The sequence below is a fragment of the Lynx rufus genome, unplaced genomic scaffold (genome assembly GCF_022079265.1).
Source record: "Lynx rufus isolate CCGP_SWC_20201006 ecotype Redwood Valley unplaced genomic scaffold, mLynRuf1.p SCAF_12, whole genome shotgun sequence".
NCBI classification, from domain to species: domain Eukaryota; kingdom Metazoa; phylum Chordata; class Mammalia; order Carnivora; family Felidae; genus Lynx; species Lynx rufus.
The window spans coordinates 36,166,331-36,185,884 of NW_025814826.1; the positions used below are offsets into that span (position 1 = coordinate 36,166,331).

The 19,554-nt window shown below is 35.6% G+C and overlaps 1 protein-coding gene across 2 annotated transcripts in view; it reads left to right on the forward strand.

Annotated features, from left to right (window-relative positions):
- The window catches only part of CPNE3 (copine 3), a 47,040-nt gene that overhangs the window by 18,639 nt on the left and 8,847 nt on the right, over positions 1 to 19,554 (forward strand). For both annotated transcript variants that reach the window (XM_047074108.1, XM_047074109.1), the window contains 6 exons: positions 5,072 to 5,155; positions 7,747 to 7,836; positions 12,708 to 12,806; positions 14,909 to 14,995; positions 15,762 to 15,821; positions 16,307 to 16,440. In XM_047074108.1, the coding sequence (XP_046930064.1) occupies positions 5,072 to 5,155; positions 7,747 to 7,836; positions 12,708 to 12,806; positions 14,909 to 14,995; positions 15,762 to 15,821; positions 16,307 to 16,440 (554 nt within the window). The remainder of the gene's footprint in view (positions 1 to 5,071; positions 5,156 to 7,746; positions 7,837 to 12,707; positions 12,807 to 14,908; positions 14,996 to 15,761; positions 15,822 to 16,306; positions 16,441 to 19,554) is intronic.

Genomic DNA, 19,554 nt, shown 5'->3' on the forward strand with positions numbered 1-19,554 from the left:
AGGAGTACCAGTACATAATAACACAACAACTTAGTCTATGGCATGAATTAGTATAATTCTTTGAGTGATTTTTATACCTAATTACATAATCCAATCAAATTTTTATCATTTGCATTTACCTTACAATTCACTTTGTAAACATCTTAGACTAGTAGCCAGGAACTATTTTTATTTTGGAGAAAATTAAACATACAAAGAATAGCATTTAAAAAACATCTGCATGTCCCCATAACCCATCTTCAGCACTTCTAACTCAGGGCCAATTTTGTTTTATCTCCACCCCTATCTACCTTCTCTCCTCCCAGACATCATATCATTTCATCTGTAAATATTCTGGTGTATCTCCAAAGACTCTTTTAACATTATAATTGGTTGGTATGTTTTAAGTCTTTTTTAATCCATAAATTCCCCCTTTCTTTTATTTCCTTCCTCCCTCTTTCCATTATTCCCCCTCATTTTCTCCCTCATCCCATCCATCCATCCATCCATCCATCATGCAATTTGTTCAATAAAGAAACTGACTCCTTTGTCCTAAGGATGTTTTAATATTCTGCATATAGCTGATTAAATACTTGTGGTATCATTTAACATGTTTATCTCTCCACCTTTATTTTCTGATTTATATAAGCTGGTGATTGAATCTAGAGGAATGATCTGATGATATTTTGATGGTATTTTGTTACGGCAGTTTCATAGGTGGTGGCATTACATCAGGAGGCTCACATTGTTGAGTTCTGTCTTTTTGGGGTGTTAGTGAACATTGATGATAACTGTACTACCTAGATATATTATTTTATTCAGAGTCCTTTAAATAGTGAGATTCTCACTCTATCATTGCTTCTTTATTTATTAATGAGGATAGTTCCATAAAGAGAAGTATTCTTACCCACGTTGGGTATTTATTTATTCTGAGATATTATTGTACAGGAAGCAAATTAAAATGTTTGATTTTTTCCCCCCAATATATACAATTTCTCAGAATAAGTTGGTTCCCTATTATCCTCTAAATGTGACAATGAGGATTTGTTTGTTGTTTTTTATTTTTAGTATTAAATGAGCTCTTTATCAGTGAACTTTTATTGATGCTTAAATTATCTTAACTTTGGCCTTTGGGAATCTCTTTAAATTTGTTCCTGAAGTCAACTGGCATATCTCCAGGAATCTTTGGATAGCTTCATTGTTCTGTGGCATGACAAGATGTTCCAGGATTATTTTATCTAATTTCTTCCCCAGACTGGCAGATTAAAAGAAGCCTTATTATGTTTTAGTGGAAATTGTTGTTTAGAGACCAGTCTGGTGCTAGGGGTGCTTATTGTTGATTATTGCCACTTATTGTTTCTAAGGCTTTTTAGTAGACAGAGGAAGACTGTTTTGTTTTTGTTTTTAAAAGAAAAACTAAATCACAAATTTATACAGGTATTTCCAGTTCAGATACAGAATTACAAGGCTTTACTTCTTTAATTCTATATTTACACCTCCTGTCTCTTACGCTGAAAATCTCATTTCGTAAGGATGTTAACATAACTGTCTATCTGTTGTGCCTTTTATAATATCTAATAGTTTCAGAATAAAATTATCCACATTATCTTTAACAATATTTTTACTGGAAACAGTTTGAGCTTTCTTTGAAATTCTTTAAAAATTTTTTTTTTAATTTTTTTTTCAACGTTTATTTATTTTTGGGACAGAGAGAGACAGAGCATGAACGGGGGAGGGGCAGAGAGAGAGGGAGACACAGAATCGGAAACAGGCTCCAGGCTCTGAGCCAACAGCTCAGAGCCCGACGCGGGGCTCGAACTCACGGACCGCGAGATTGTGACCTGGCTGAAGTCGGACGCTTAACCGACTGCGCCACCCAGGCGCCCCCCAAAAATTTTTTTTTAATGTTTATTTATTTTTGAGAGAGAGAGAGAGACACACACACACACACACACAGAACATGAGTGGGGGAGGAGCAGGCTCCAGGCTCTGAGATGTTAGCACAGAACCTGATGCGGGGCTTGAACCCACGAACCATGAGATCACGACCTGAGCCAAAGTTGGACGCTTAACCAACCGAGCCACCCAGGCACCCCTTGAAATTCTTTTTTAAAATTTTATTGATTGATTAATCGATTGATATATATAATCTCTACACCCAATGTGAAGCTTGAACTCATGACCCTGAGATCAAGAACTGCATGCTCTACTAACTGAGCCAGCCAGGCACCCCTCTTTGAAGTTGTTTTTGTTTTTAGGGTTATATATTCTACGTGGGTTGTATATTCAAATTCTTTTGGTTTAAAGAAATCTTTTAGTTATTATTCTATCACAATGACACATAATTGAATTTTGCTTTTGAAATTTAGGGATTGTTTTCAATTTTTAAAAATTTAACTTTCTTTTATAATTATGTAAAAGATTTATATGGTTGCAAAGCCAAATCTATATTATTAGATATATTCAAGAAATTTAGCATCTTTCCCCATCCACTCTTTTTTCTTTTTTCGTCTTGGTAGGTAGTAATTTTTTTAAATTTGTTCTATGGTTTAATTGTTTAATTTTATAAAAAATCTAAGATTTTTGTGTGTGTGTATGTTTATGTAATTTATGTGTCTCTGTGTATACATATATGTATATGTGTGTGTATATTGATATGTCCATATAGATAGATATGTATGTGTGTATGTATGTATGTATTTGTATTTATATTCCCTACCCCCAGGCCTTGGATAACTGTAACATACATACATATATACCTTCATACATATATGTGTGTGTATATATATGTGTGTGTGTGTATATATATATATATATATATATATATAATGTACATATACACACTTCCTCCACCTTGCTTTCATCACTTAACATGTTATGGAGGTCTGAGTCAGGAACTTATAATTCTTATTTTAATTCTACTACTGACAACTTCATGAACTTTTAAACAACGTTTGTTGTCTAACCTTCAGAATGATAATGATGATATTCTGCCCTTCTCATAGGTATATTTCTAAGATAGGCCAGACAGGGTACATTAATGTGTTTTTAGAAAGTTAACTTTTCTAAAGTGCTATTATAAAATGGTTCACAGAGAGACTTATTACACTGATTCTTTTTTAGAGTTTATTTATTTATTTTGAGAGAGGGAGAGTATGCGCATATGGGCAAGCAGGGGAGGGGGAGAGAGAGAGCATCCCAAGCAGGTTCCATGCTGTCAGCACAGACCCCCATGCAGGGCTCCATCCCACGAACCTTGAGATCACGACCTGAGCCAAAACCAAGAGCTGGATGCTTAAACGACTGAGCCACGCAGTCGCCCCTGATTCTTAAGACTCTTCTTAGCGATAAGATTAAATTTTAAAAGTTCTGCATAGCCTTTGTGTTTATATACCCATATATATATTAAAAGTTTATTGGGCGCCTGGGTGGCGCAGTCGGTTAAGCGTCCGACTTCAGCCAGGTCACGATCTCGCGGTCCGTGAGTTCGAGCCCCGCGTCGGGCTCTGGGCTAATGGCTCAGAGCCTGGAGCCTGTTTCTGATTCTGTGTCTCCCTCTCTCTCTGCCCCTCCCCCGTTCATGCTCTGTCTCTCTCTGTCCCAAAAATAAATAAACGTTGAAAAACAAAAATTAAAAAAAAAAAAAAAGTTTATTTATTTAAGTATTCTCACTCAACATGGGGCTCAAACTCATGACCCCAAGGTCAAGAGTCACATGCTCTTTAGACTAAGCCAGCCAGGCACCCTTGTGTTTATATTTTTGACTGTACCAAATATGTTACTTGCTTGACATTGAACTGCTGAGGAGGGAAGTAACATTATCTTAGTTCTTAATTTAATACTGAGGTTAATTTAGGACTCAGAAAACCTTCAGTTCAAGGACATTAACTGCATACATTACTGTGGAGTTAACAGGTGTCTTTTTGGGGCTCCTGGGTGGCTCAGTCGGTTAGGTGTCCAGCTTTGGCTCAGGTCATGATCTCACTGTTTGTGAGTTCAAGCCCAGCATTGGGCTCTGTGCTGACTGCTCAGAGCCTGGAGCCTGCTTCAGATTCTCTGTCTCCCTCTCTCTCTGCTCCTCCCCCACTCATGCTGTGTCTCTCTCTCTCTCTCTCTCAAAAATAAATAAACATTAAAAAAGTTTAAAAAAGTAAAGAGATCCTGATGTAACAGGTGTCTTTTCATTTTGACAAATAATAAGTAATATATTCTAAGGAGTATGGAAATTTCAAAATGAAAACAAACAAAAATGAGAAAACAAAATCATTTATAATCTCTGCTTAAGTTTGACCTCTGTGAGTGATTTGGTCATTCTTCCAGAATTTTATCTGTGTGTGTGTGTGTGTGTGTGTGTGTGTGTGTGTGTGTGTTTATGTTGAGGATAGTGATAAGGGTATTTTTGAACACTCAGTGTGCTTCAGCATTATACAGGTGCTGTGGTGAATTACAGAGGAAAAAGAAGATGTATTTTGTACCCTTGAAATAATTCTATTATGCACTCTACATATTTACCTCTACTCCCTTATGTATGTAAAGAAATGTGTGGAATTGGGAAAAGAGTGTTGGACATAGAAGGATAAGATATAAAGTCAAGACTCAGATCCATCAATTAAATTAGATGTGTGATCTTGGCAAAGTTATTTAACCTCTCTGAATCCATTTTATTGCTGATAACTGCTCTGTCCTTCATATAGTATGACTAATGTTTGGGATGGCATTTATATCAAACTATTCAGTGCTATGCAAATGAATACTGTTAATAATGAAAACAAGCCCAAAACATATTTTATTGATTATGGGTCCTATTGTTCATTATATTTTATAGCAATGTTCTCATGTTTTTTGAGAAGTGAAGTTGTGATACATAGGATTATGAGCATTTATCACAAATGCCTTAATAGTTCCCCTTGTAGACATCAGCAAGTTTATAAGTTCATGAGGAAGGTGATGGGATTTGTATTTACTACTGTACTGTGCTGTATATATCTGTACTATGGAGTTAGACTTTTGATATTGCTAACACGTAACATGTATAAAGTATGGTTTTACATGGTTTCAAAGGAGAAGAATTGATTTCTTTTTTTTAATGTAGGATCTATTTGGAAAGTCAGATCCATACCTGGAATTCCACAAGCAGACATCTGATGGAAACTGGCTAATGGTTCATCGAACAGAGGTGAATATCTGAATTTGAAAAAGTAGAGTTGAGGTTTCTGTTGGAATTCTAGTAATCTAAATTTTAAAAATTTTTATATTTATAAAAATATCAATCTGAGTTCAGACATATGTAGCCAGAGATGCAAGATCAACATACTCATTTTTTTCTTCTTTTCATGAGGAAGTGCTACTATGCTGAATTATTAGCAAAATTTTTATTTTGAAATATTTAAGACCCTGTAAAAAGCACTAAAATGTATACCTGTGTATCCTTCACCTAGACTTACCAACTGTTCATATCTGTATGTGTGTTCTTTCTCTCTCTCTCTCTCACACACACACACACACATGCATGCACCCATGCACACATATAGTTCCCATTTGCAAAACTGTCCTAATGTAGGCTTCAGATATCAATTCCCTTCACCTTAATACTACAACAGGTATTTCTCAAGAACAAGGACATTCTCCTACACAACTACACTTGAGAGAATTAATATGGATTTATAATATCACCCAGTATATCCTTTAACTTCAGATTTCCCCAGTTGTCTCACACATTACACACACACACACACACACACACACACACACGCGTGTGTGTGTGTGTGTGTGTGTGTGTGTGTGTGTGTGTATAGTTTTGTCCAGGATCAATTCAAGGTTCACATTTTGCATTGGGTTCTTATGTTCCCAGTATATACGATTCTTCTCCCTATCTGCCTTATATCTTTCTTCATGCCATTGAATCTCCTGAATAATCAAGGCTAGTATGTCCAACATTTGTCTTCTGTTTCCTTACGATTGTATCCAAATCAAACATTTCCATCAAGAACATTATGTGTGCATCTTGCTTTGCATCATCAAGGGACCCATAGTATCAGGTTGTCCAGTATTGATGTTGCCAACCTTGTTCTACTTGGTTAAGCTGGTGACCACCAGATCTTACTATGATAAAGTCCCATTTTTTAAACTTTGTAATTAATAAGTGATCTGTGGTGTGATACTTTGAGACTGAACGAATAAATTGTTCTTTAGCATATCACCTGTCCAGTGATGATCCATCCTGAATCAATTTTTATATTAGGGGTTATAAAATAGTGATTTTTTTCTAAATCTTTTATCCCTTTACATATAATAGCAGATACTCTTCTTTCATCTCTCCTCTCCCACATCCTTTTTTTATGTTTAGTATCATTATAGACTCATGACTTTTATAGCACCGTATTTGTGTCACAAATCATTATGGTCATTATTTTTGCAGTTCAAATTAATCCAAGTTTGACCAGGGAGAGTGATGTCAAAAGGCTCCTGGGTTCTTTTAACATGACCCCATTAGTCTTTAAGCATTACTTTATTTATTTATTTATTTATTTATTTATTTATGTTTACTGTTTTTAATTTTTAAAAATTTTTTAATGTTTATTTTTGAGAGAGAGAGAGAAAGAGAGAGAGAATGAACAGGGGAGGGGCAGAGAGTGAGGGAGACATAGAATCTGAAGCAGGCGACTCTGTCTTGTCAGCACAGCCTGAGCGGGGTTTGAACTCAAGAACCACGAGATCATGACCTAAGCCAAAGTTGGATGCTTAACCAACTGAGCCACCCAGGTGCCCCATATTTATGTTTTTTTTAAAGTTTGTTTGTTTGTTTGTTTATTTATTTATTTATTTATTTATTTATTTATTTATTTTTTAGTAGTGTCTACACCAATGTGGGGCTCAAACTCATTACCCCCAGATCAGGAGTCATATGCTCTTCAGACTGAGCCAGCCAGGCACCCTTCATTCTCTTACTTTATATTAAAGTATATTCTCAGGTTGCCTTGTGCTCACCCTATCCCAGGTCCAGAATGAGCCATTTCTCTTGAGGAACCCAGTTCCTTTAAGACAGTAGTGCTATTAAGGAATCTACTCCTGAAATCATTGTTGCACCATATACTAACTTGGATGTAAATTAAAAATAAATAAATTATTTTTTTTCAATATATGAAATTTATTGTCAAATTGGTTTCCATACAACACCCAGTGCTCATCCCAAAAGGTGCCCTCCTCAATACCCATCACCCACCCTCCCCTCCCTCCCACCCCCCATCAACCCTTAAGAGAGTAGTGCTAGATGTACTCATTGTTACCCAGATGTCATTGCATTTAGGTCTTTTCAATGGACAGATCTAGGAAATGTGTATTTGTGTATATCTGTTTATTATGTGTATGTATATTTATAACAATTTTAAATCATCAATTTAGACTATTTTTTCAATTCAAGTCCAACCCAGATTCTTTCTCATCCTTTTTTTATTCCAAACTGGAATCTTCTATGTCCTGCAATGAAAACCCTGGTTTCCAACAGAATCAACAATCAGCAGTTTCTAAATGTACCTTGTGATGGGTAAAATAAATTTTCCAAGTAGTTTTTTTTCTTTTCTCAGAATGTATCTGTCACATTTTTCTTATAACAATTGTATAATATTGTCCTACCTAGTTTCTCATTGAAAAAGTTGACTGGGTGAAGAGGTGAAGGATGATTGTGAGAGTATAGCAAGAATCTAGGAAAAGGAAGGGAAAATGTTAATGAACTGAATATTTTTCTAACTAGTCTTGGAATCTTTACAGGTTATTAAAAATAACTTGAATCCTGTTTGGAGGCCTTTTAAAATCTCTCTTAACTCACTGTGCTATGGAGATATGGACAAAACTATCAAGGTAATTTGAATTTATGTGGATGTTATTTATACACACATACGTCTTTCATAAAAATAATAGATTAGATAGTATTTAATAAAAGTTAGTGATGTAATAGATACCTGTAAGGATTGAATTGTATTTTTATTTAGGAATACTAAAATAGAAATGTCTCTGGTAAGTAAATAGTTCAAAGGAGTAGATATGTTTGACTGATATGTTGACCTAATGCTTAATCAAACATTGTGATTTTTATTTTACTCTTCATTTTAAAAAATAGAATGTCCAATTTAAATCTTTCCTCCTTTTAATAAGGTTCATTTGTTCTGCAAATAGAAACCTTTAACTGCAATCTTTGACTTTGGTATGGCCCTTGTGGATAAAAGCAGATGTTACTTTAAAAACCCAAAGCTTCCCCCTACAGCAGAGAGGAGCAGCAAAAGAGAATAGTGGTGGCATTTTCCATCGCTTATTTTCAGAGCAAGATATTATTCATTGAAAACTTTTAGATAGCTTTAGTATGAAGTGTTAGGAGAGCAGGGTGGGTACAGGGAGTAGCAGCCGGTGACTAAGAATTTTTTTTATTGGTTTAATTTATAGCTATTTAACAGAAAATATTTGTTATTTTTAAGACATATTTTACTAGAGTCTCTTGTTTTTTTTAATGTTTTATTTATTTTTGAGAGACAGAGACTGACTGTGAGGGGTAGAGGAGGGGCAGAGAGAGAGGGAGACCCAGAATCCAAAGCAGGCTCCAGGCTCTGAGCTGTCAGCACAGAGCCTGACACGGGGCTCAAACTCACAAACCGTGTGATCATGACCTGAGCCAAAGTTGGACACTTAACCTACTGAGCAAATGAGACACCCCTAGAGTCTCTTTACATAAGATTCCAGATAGAAGTCTCTTGTGTTTAGAGTCAGCAAACTGAAGTGGGTGTTTTGTTTTCTTTTTCCTTTGGTAATGAATATGGTAAAAACAGGAAAGGTGATGGCATGGAACACTGGATTTTGTGTCAGGCTATAGTTCAAGTCTTGACTTACGCTTTCAACCAGATAAGGGATCTTGGGGAGGTCGTCTGACTTCTTCATTTATATAATAGAGAAAATAATGTCTATGTTACAAAAAAAAGGAAGGATTAAATTAATGAAAGTAGAAGTTTTATAAACCATTATACATAGAATACTGTTACATTGAAAACGGTTTCATTCCTTAGCTCTGTAAAAATTTGTCCTCAGTTGACAGAGAACTTCAGAAATCAATATAGAGGCGCTTGGGTGGCTCAATTGGTTAAGCACCGACTCTTTATTTCACCTCAGGTCATGATCTCATGGATCGTGAGTTCCCCACATTGGACTCTGTGCTGATAGGGTAGAGCCTGCTTGGGATTCTCTTTTCCTCTCTCTGTGCCCCTCCACCTTCAAAATAAATAAATAAACATTGAAAATCAATATAAGTATGATTTATGTTGTATTTCAAACAGCAGTGAAAATTTAGGTAACAAATAAAACAGTAGTTTTAAAAATTACTTTCTATTGTCATATTAAACTTTTGCATTTCACATTAAAAATAGTAAGTTGAGGGGCACCCACCTGGGTGGCTTAGTCGATTGAGTGTCCAACTTCGGCTCAGGTCATGATCTTGTGGTCCGTGAGTTCGAGCCCTGCGTCTGGATCTGTGCTGACAGCTCAGAGCCTGGAACCTACCTCGGATTCTGTATCTCCCTTTCTCTCTCTGCCCCTCCCCTGCTTATAGTCTCTCTCTCTGTCTCTCTCAAAAATAAATAAAGATTAAAAAAAATAGTAAGTTGATACTTTATTAGCTCTGAGAAACAGGAAAGGCTGGGGGAAAAAATGCCTAAAACATAACCGGTTGCTTATAATAATATGTTAACAATGAAACAATGTTTTTTAAACTTTCTTTTGCACACAGTGGCATGCTTACAGGGCTATTTTATTATAGTAAGTAAACTGATTTTATGAGCTTTCTCTGATGAATGTCTTCCGTTCTTAAAAGTTTCTCAGTTTGTTTTAACTGTACACAATTTGGTTTGCCATATCATGACTGTCTTTCTTTAGTTCTCTATTTCTTTGCAATATCACAAAGTCATACATCTGTGATTCTTGTGGTGTTTGGAAACTGTTTAGAGGTGTAGCAAAGAACATTAGAGCACAGAATAGAGTCAGAATAATTGGTAATTTGCTGTGTGAACGTGCCAGTGTTATCACTCCAGCATGTATTATTATTTTCATAATATCAAATGAATAAAAGAAATAATCATGCATGCTACCACCTTGCCTAAAATGGGAATGCCTTAGTGAATGTAGTATTGTGTGGTGTGTACATTCTTTTACATATATACATATGTGCATATGTATATATGCATATATTTCAATTTCATAAGCACTGCTGATACTGTTGTTTAAAACAGCCAATAGTACTAGTTTTTGTATTTTTGAGAAGAGAAATTAAATGGCACAAATTATTATATCATTTACCTCAAACTATATCTGACCATATGCCAGTATTATAAATGTTACATCTTTCTTTAGCGCCAAACATTTGCCTTCAGTGGGGCAACAGTGAGGTTTTCCTGTATATTTATTATAGTGTGCTATCAGAAATTACAGTTTAAAAATATTTTAACATTCCCTGAAGTCTCAGTCAGTCTAAACATATGAAGAGTTTTAGATGTTCATAAGCTTCTTAAAAATAAAATTGGCCTTATCAAAGCTTGATCTTATATATAAATTGGAGTTTGCTGAATGCAAATCTAAAATGCAAAATTTGGGGCGCCTGGGTGGCGCAGTCGGTTAAGCGTCCGACTTCAGCCAGGTCACGATCTCGCGTTCCGTGAGTTCGAGCCCCGCGTCGGGCTCTGGGCTGATGGCTCAGAGCCTGGAGCCTGTTTCCGATTCTGTGTCTCCCTCTCTCTCTGCCCCTCCCCCGTTCATGCTCTGTCTCTCTCTGTCCCAAAAATAAATAAACGTTGAAAAAAAAAATTAAAAAAAAAAAAAATAAAAAATAAAATGCAAAATTTGGGGGCACCTGGCTGGCTCAGTCCATAGAGCATGCTACTCTTGATCATGGGGTGGTGAGTTCAAGCCCCACATTGGGTATAGAGCTTGCCTGAAAAAAAAAGGTCCAGTTCTATTTTCCATAATTTAAAGAAATGCATTAAAATGCATGAAAATATTAAGAGTGTTTTGGCTTTATCTTGATTTTATTTCTCTATTAAAAAATAGTAAGATCATTAATTTTCTTTTCTCCTGATACTTTGAAGAGTCAGATAAAGGGCTTTGGTTTAAAAATTAAATACCAGATACATAAGGCAAGAATCAAACTGTCATAATTGGTACATGACCAAAGTGTTTCTAAAAATAAAAACCCTTTACTGTTACTCAAAATTGCAATTCTCGGCCTTGTTTTTATTGATTGGTTTTTAGTCTTCCTGAATACTAATGAAAATATTAGTAAGGAATGAAAAACTCCTTGTTATAGGCGGTTAGTTTACTTCTCATAGAACTGAGAAGAAGGTAAATCATTTTGCTGGCTGAACATATAGAATCCCTAAGCATTTTAGCTTGGCAATTAATATAACTTTGTAAAGAATGCTTTCTTGGCAAATCACTTCTTATAGGCTTTTATTTTAAATCATAGGCTCTTGAAGAATTCAAAAGTGCCCTCAGCATAGCTTTACCTATATTGGTTACCAAATAAAACATACCATCTTCTACGACTATTTAATTCCTTTGCCTACTTCACAAGCCTAAGTAGAGAATGTGTGCAGTGCACATAAAAATGTTTGCAGAAATGAGATAATCTGTTCTGAAATTATAAAGCACTCTAAAAATGTTAGTTATCCAGTGATCATAATGGACACCTCTCCTTGCTAACAGTTCACACCACATTAATTTTTTCATTACAATGAATAATCAGGTATTCTTGTGAATATTTACCCTCTGGTTACTCTGTCAACTTGGCACAAAATTACATGCAGCTCTTGGGGTGCCTCGATGGCTCATTCAGTTGAGCATCAGACTCTTGATCTCAGCTCAGGTCTTAATCTCAGCATTGTGGGTTCAAGCCCCACATCGGGCTCCATGCTGGGGGTGGAGCCTACTTAAAAATAAAAACAAAAACAAAAATATAAACAAATATACTCTCAGCTCTCTTCTGCCTGCTGTAAGAAAGAGCAAACATTTGGCCAGAGGCATAGGTAAGACTAGAATTCACCCTGTCTTACATGGAAATAGAGTCAATATGACCTAGAATAGATAGTTCCTCAATGGATCAAGTACTCTTTCCCTTGAATTTTCTTTTTTATTGTAAGACTTGTGATTCTCAGAAGGATGCAGATATGACTTCATCATATCTAACTCTGAATACAAACCTAGCCTTACCATATTGCAGCTGATGAAATACATATTCCATATTTCTAAATCATCTAGGATTTAATTATACAATTTTTAGCTGTCTAGGATCTGACTTCCTTTCTTCCTGCAGATGATGGCTTTTAGTCGTTGTATACTGATAACAAAGTAAAGAAGTGGATGAGAAAGAAGACATAATTTCATTTTGATTTTATCAGCTCTTATAAAGAGCATGATGGTGAACTGGGAACTGCTTAATATGGAATTTAAACAATATTTGTACTTTTTGTCTGCCTATGATCTATCCTAGAGCCCCATTCCAAGGATAGCTGGGGTTTGAAGTGTTTCAGTATTACTCCTCCAGGAAGTTACTTCCTACTTCTCTAAGTAGAGCTGCATAATAAACATTTTCACTTATTTTAATTGAAAGGGCACTTCCTGGTAAGTCTCAATTATTACAGCCAATCCTTTTAAACAAAATTTTGTTGATTTTTATATATTCTTATTATACTTAATTCTAGGTAGAGTGCTATGATTATGATAATGATGGGTCACATGATCTCATTGGAACATTTCAAACCACCATGACAAAACTGAAAGAAGCCTCCAGAAACTCACCTGTAAGTTACATCTTTGTCATTTGAATGTACTTTATGGTTGGCCATGTATTTATTATTTCATTTTTTTCCCCTTGGTATAGCAAACAGTTTGCCATGGTTTTACTCTGTATTATAAAATGCTATGAAATCTGTGGATTTTATTTATGAAGTAATTGGATGATCCAAAATTCATCTTGGAGTATAAGTTTACATTTGTATTTAGAGGTTTGGTTTCCTTTGGCTTCAGACAACATATGTGGTTTGATTGGAAAACCCTAGTTTTAAAGCATTTGGTATTTCATTGGTCATAATAATTAAGTTCTACAACACTAGATAAATACCTGGGCTTGATCTGTGTACATTTATATTCCTTTTGGACCCACTTTTACAATATGCCTCTCATTCTTCTCTCCGACTTTTCTTCGCTGAAGGAAAGGATAAAAGGATAATTATGGTATTTCAAATTATGTAATATTAAGCCTCCATCTAATGCCACTAATTTTGTCAAGATCATTAATGTGCTTTAACTACATTCAGTTTATTATTTAGCATCCCAACATATTGCTAAAAGTGCTTCTGAAATTTTCCTGTCTCTAAAACCAAGGTGCCTAAAAATTATTCCAGAGCATTTTATAAGTAAAATTTATCAACTGCTCCTATCTTATTTCCTTTCTAGTTTGAATGAGATAAGCTATTAATTCTCTTTATAGCTTACTTAAAATAGAATAATATGAATTATTACCTGCATAATGTTCATGCATATAGCCTTTGATTTTGAAAACATAAGAGGTTATGGTTAGATGAGGTCTTTTTTACCTAGTCATGTAAGTGAGGTGATCTAAAAGATACCGATAGTTTTAGATCAAAACGTAACTACAAAATAAATAAATAACACTTATGAGCCATTTGGTTTAAGTAATAGGGAGAAATGAGTTTTAAACAAACATAATGAGACTAGAATTTTTAGTAGGTCACATAGAGATCTATAGCCCTGTCCCTACTCCCTGGTCACAAAGGCCAGGTACTAGAAGTAGACTATACAAAAATGTTTGTGTGAAGTATGAAAGGCTTTTTTATTTTAACGTTTATTTATTTTTGGGACAGAGAGAGACAGAGCATGAACGGGGGAGGGGCAGAGAGAGAGGGAGACACAGAATCGGAAACAAGCTCCAGGCTCTGAGCCATCAGCCCAGAGCCCGACGCGGGGCTCGAACTCACGGACCGCGAGATCGTGACCTGGCTGAAGTCGGACGCTTAACCGACTGCGCCACCCAGGCGCCCCATGAAAGGCTTTTAAAATCATTCCTAATGGTTTAGGGGCATCTGGGTTGCTCAGTTAGGCATACAACTCTTGATTTCAGCTCAGGTCATGATCTCATGGTTCATGAGATTGAGCCCCAAGCACAGAGCCTGCTAGGGGTTCTCTCTCTCTGTCCCTCCCCCTCACTCGCATGCTCTCATGCTCTCTCTCTCAAAATACATAAATAAACTTTAAAAAATCATACCTAGTAGTTTAATTAAAACAGCAAAATTCAGCTGTAAATATCCTAAAGAATTTTTTTTAAAGCAGAACTAATGGCAAATGCTAAAAATCTGAACAATTCAAAAACAAGCTACCTAAAAGAACTAAATATGAAGAGTGATCTGGATTGTTGTCACTATCCTTCAGAATCAGTAAATGAACTACTTTTAGAAGATATTGAATGAACAACCAACTCTGTAATACTTTATGGATCATGTAGAGTTTTCCTAAATCCAACTATCTTGATCCTTCCCTCCTCCATGACAGAATGAGGCTTTTAATGTTGCTGCCATGGCAAGGTTTACCTACTCTTATTCTTCAAAGGCAAGGCCATATCTTACCATCTCTGTTTTCAGTGCCTGGAATAGTGCCTGCCACTTGGTAGACACTTTGCAGAGAGAGAGGGAGACAGAAAATCTCGAACAGGCTTTGCACTGTCAGCACAGAGCCCGTTGTGGGGCTTGAACTCAAGCACTGTGAGATTATGACCTGAGCCGAAACCAAGAGTCGAATGCTTAACCAACTGAGCTACCCAGGCGGCCCACATTGGCATTTTTAGTATTGCTAGAAAGAATTAACATTTTGTCTTTTCTTCCTATAGGTGGAATTTGAATGCATAAATGAAAAAAAGAGGCAAAAGAAGAAAAGCTACAAGAATTCAGGTGTTATCAGTGTGAAACATTGTGAGGTTAGTTGATATTGACCATTTATAGTAAGTGTAATGAGATCCCATTTCAAGTTCTTTTTTCAATATGGTACATATTAAGCAAACAGACAAAGAATATTAAAGTTTTTTCTTAAGAAATGTGAATTGAATTTTGGGCAATTGAAAATCACATGAGCATCTGGATACCCTTAAGGAAAAGAAGAGAGTAGGAAATAGTAAAGAAATCTTTCAAGTAAATTTGGTTCCAAGGTTTGACAACTTTTTAGCAAAAGAAAAGATTATTAAAGTTTTTTCCTTATTGTAAGAAATATGAAGCATCATGGTATTTTCCCAGAGCATTAGCAGAAACGACCTGACCCAGTTCATCTATCCTGGTCATAATTTCGAGTTGAGATATTGTAAACAGAGGGGAAAATTCAAGAGATTTCTTACAACAAACAAATGAGGTTTCTCTGGTTTTGTTTTTTATTAAAAAAATTCAATTATTATGCTTATTAAAGGTCTCAACATATTAGATTCATTGCCAGTTTCCTAAAACCTAAAGTGATTTCATCTTTGGCCATTAATATTCTAATCTTAACATTGATTTAATTATCTCAAATTAAAATCATACAAATTCATGACAAGTAGGGGCAGCGGTCCTTAAACTCAAATGCTGGGGTGGTTTCCACATGCTTATATTATGTTTTGTTCAGTTTCTAAACTGTTAAAAACGTATGCCAGAGAGCTCTTTGTATCTCTTGTATAGTAAAAGAGTTTTAATTTTAACAGTGCTGTCTGTTTTTAGATTACAGTAGAATGCACGTTCCTTGACTATATCATGGGAGGATGTCAGCTGAATTTTACTGTAAGTAACACTGACTTTTTCAAAAGTCGTGTAACATATTACTTTTTCCTACCATTTTGCAGTGTTCTATCCTTCCCTGTAAAACTGACTTAGTGATGAGATTTATACAAGCTGTTTAGTATGATCTCCTCAGACAGGTTGTCTAATAAGCTCATCCACAAGCTTTCAACTTTGTTGGTCAGATCTGTTTCTTCTGATGGAAAGCAAATATGTCCTATAGCAATTTAAAATTATAGAAGCATTAGTCAAACAACATACAAAAATAAGCCCTACATCTAAAGTCATGGATTTGAGGCATCTAGAAAAAATAGGAATAACAGATTGTTTCATGCTGAAGCGTTAATTGTTTGTCTGTGGAAAAACTGGTAGGCCCAGGCATTTGTTAGAAAATGGTAGCAGCAGGCTCTGGGATGAATATTTGTTTCATCTCCTGGACATCGTGTGTAGGCTTTTCCTTATTAAGGGCTGCGATTATTATTTGGCAGGTGGGAGTGGACTTCACTGGCTCGAATGGCGACCCAAGGTCTCCTGATTCCCTTCATTACATCAGCCCCAATGGTGTTAATGAGTATTTGACTGCTATCTGGTCTGTAGGACTGGTCATTCAAGATTATGATGCGTGAGTATGACTAAAATATTTGTTTTTATAATTCCCTAGAGGGGGCAGTTTCTGTTTCATCTGCTAGTACTTGGATATAGTTGTTGGTGATAAGACTGCTGGGGTTGACAGGGGGGAGGGGAAGGGGCATGGTAGGGGTAGCTTTATCCCTAAAATTTCTTTCCTGTTGTCTTTTCTAGTTTTCTCTTGCTGACAGTCTTAGTGTTTACTTTTGACCTCTAATCTCTGGCTGTGATCAGTTATAAAGAGCTCACAAGCTTGTTTCTTTGATCTGGTTTCCTTGGGGTTTACTCATTAGGAATAAGTTACCTGTGTGATTGAAGTTCAGATGACACATTCTGTAAACATTCACAGACACTATTTTCTAACATGTCTGTTTCTTGCCAGTGGCCGTCAAATTATTTTCTTTTTTTTTTTTCAACGTTTATTTATTTTTGGGACAGACAGAGACAGAGCATGAACGGGGGAGGGGCAGAGAGAGAAGGAGACACAGAATCGGAAACAGGCTCCAGGCTCTGAGCCATCAGCCCAGAGCCTGACGCGGGGCTCGAACTCACAGACCGCGAGATCGTGACCTAGCTGAAGTCGGACGCTTAACCGACTGCGCCACCCAGGCGCCCCTCAAATTATTTTCTTAATGGCAACCTTGAACAATGGCAACAAGAGATAACTTGACTTAACTGTTATAAAATATTTTGAATACATTCTCAATATATAGATTTCAAACAATAGAAAGCAATCTACATTAATACATTTTTGTTCTGGATCTCTTAGAGCACAGTATAAATTTTCACTTGCCTTTGCCTATTATTTTATGATAAAAGCCCTTACACAAATTGATGGAGCTTTTTATTAATCTGTTACAACATTTAAAGAGGTAATCTTTTCAGGCAAATGAAAACTAATCTAAAGCAAAGGTGGCAATTCCAATATCAACCTAGTATGATTTAAGTCAAAACTCATTAAATGTAATAAAAAATTATTTTATAGAATACTTTGTTATATAATCCAAAATGGAAATATAACCATGGACATATTTGATAAAAGAGTATGAAAGCATTCCAACTGAAAATAGTTAGAAATAATTTAAAAAATTGTTTTTAAGTATTTATTTATTTATTTTGAGAGAGAGAGAGCACAAATGGGGAAGGGACAGAGAGAGAGGGGGAAAGAGAGAATCCCAACCATGCTCCACACTTTCAGCATGGAGCCCCTCAGCACTGTCAGCATGGAACCTCATGTGAGGCTTGAACTCACGAACCACAAGATCACAGCTAAAGCCGAAATCAAGAGTTGGACACTTAACTGACTGAGGCACCCAGGCTCTCCTATAATAAAACTTTTAAAGCAACACAATTAAAATGGAGTTTATATAAAGAATAAAAAATTTATAAGGTTTCTTTCTCAGACTGCCACCTGGAAGTTAATACAAAAGGATAACTAAAAAAAATTTACCATATGGAAATTTAAAAAAACTTAAGTAGTTGTTAGATGAAAGAGGAAATCAAACTATAATAACAGACTATCTAGAAATAGAAGGAAACAAGAAGACTATACATGGTCCTATCTTTAATAGAGGAAAATTTGTGGCTTTACGTGCTTTTATTTTTTAAAGAAGAAAAATCAAATATAAATGAAATAGAGTTTCAACAAAATAAAATTAAAGAATAGGAAGAAAAAATAAAGATATGATGATAATAGCAGATTCTATCTGTGTATGAGCCATCATGTGTCAGGCACAATTTAATGTAGTTTCTATGTGATGCTCATCTAATCTTTATAATTTGCTGTGATATATGTACTATTATCATCCATTATCATCTGCATTGTGTAGATGAGAAAATTGAGGCACAGGGAGTTAAGTAGCTTGTCCAGAGTGACTCAATTGGTAACTGGCAGAAACAGAATTGTGCCTGGGCTGTCTGCTCCAGAGACATGCTCTCCAGGCTATATTGTGTACTTTGCTGTATGTCCTCTAAGCACCAAAAGTAAGGGACTTGGAACGTTTTAAAACCACCATTAAATGAATAAATTAAATGACAAATGATTCTTTGCAAGTGCAACAAAACATAGGCAAATCTTGCCAACAACATGCATAGAATATTAGTAATGAGACAGAGATTATAAGCATAGATCCAAAAAAAAATTAACAATTGTAAGTTAATACTCAATAAAACTTATTACGCTGGAACATCTGGATTAAAGGAAGATTTTGGGGGGAAGCTTTAAATTAGCAAAGTTGACTCAAAGAGGCAGGAAGCCTGAAGAGACTAGAACCATGGAAGGACTGGTATAGTCCAAAGAGCCACTCCTCACAGGAGAACCAGGCCAAGACAGTTTCATACATAAATTCTACCAAACCTGTAAGGAATAAATTTAAACCTAAGAGAATCAAGTAAAAAAATATTAAAAATCAGTGAGAGTTCAGAAAGGTGGTCAGATACAACATAAAATTAAAAAAATCAGTAACTTCTCAGTAGCCAGCAATAACCAATTGAAGAAATTATAGCAGATACAAGATCACAGTTCATGATGCAATAAAAAATAAGCATGAATTTAGAGAGTTCTAGGATCTTTAGTGAGGGAAAACTACAAAATTGTACTGAGAGACAAAGAAGGAAACTTGTTTAAATGGAGAGCTATACCATGATTCTAGATAGGCAGATGTCATAATGATGTAATATATAAAAATTATCCCAGAATTAAGCAATTCTAATCAAAATTGCAATAGAACCCTGATAAAATGATTTTTAAAATTTCCTAGTGGGAAAAATGAATCCAAGAAATTTTTGAGGGGGGAAAAAAAAGAAATGAAGGGGAGTTTTGTTTTAGCAGATATTAAAACTTATTTTAATGCTGTATTAATTAGAGGCACCTGGGTCACTCAGTTAAGCATCTGACTTCTGCTCAGGTCATGCATGATCTCATGGTTCGTGGGCTCTCATCGGGCTCTGTGCAGACAGCCTGAACCCTGCTTGAAATTCTCTCTCCTTCTCTCTCTGCCCCTCCCCACCACATGCTTGATCTCTTTCTCTCAAAATAAATAAACTGTAAAAAAAGGTGTATTAATTAATATTACAGAACTAGTACATGACAGCGGAACAAAACAAGTCT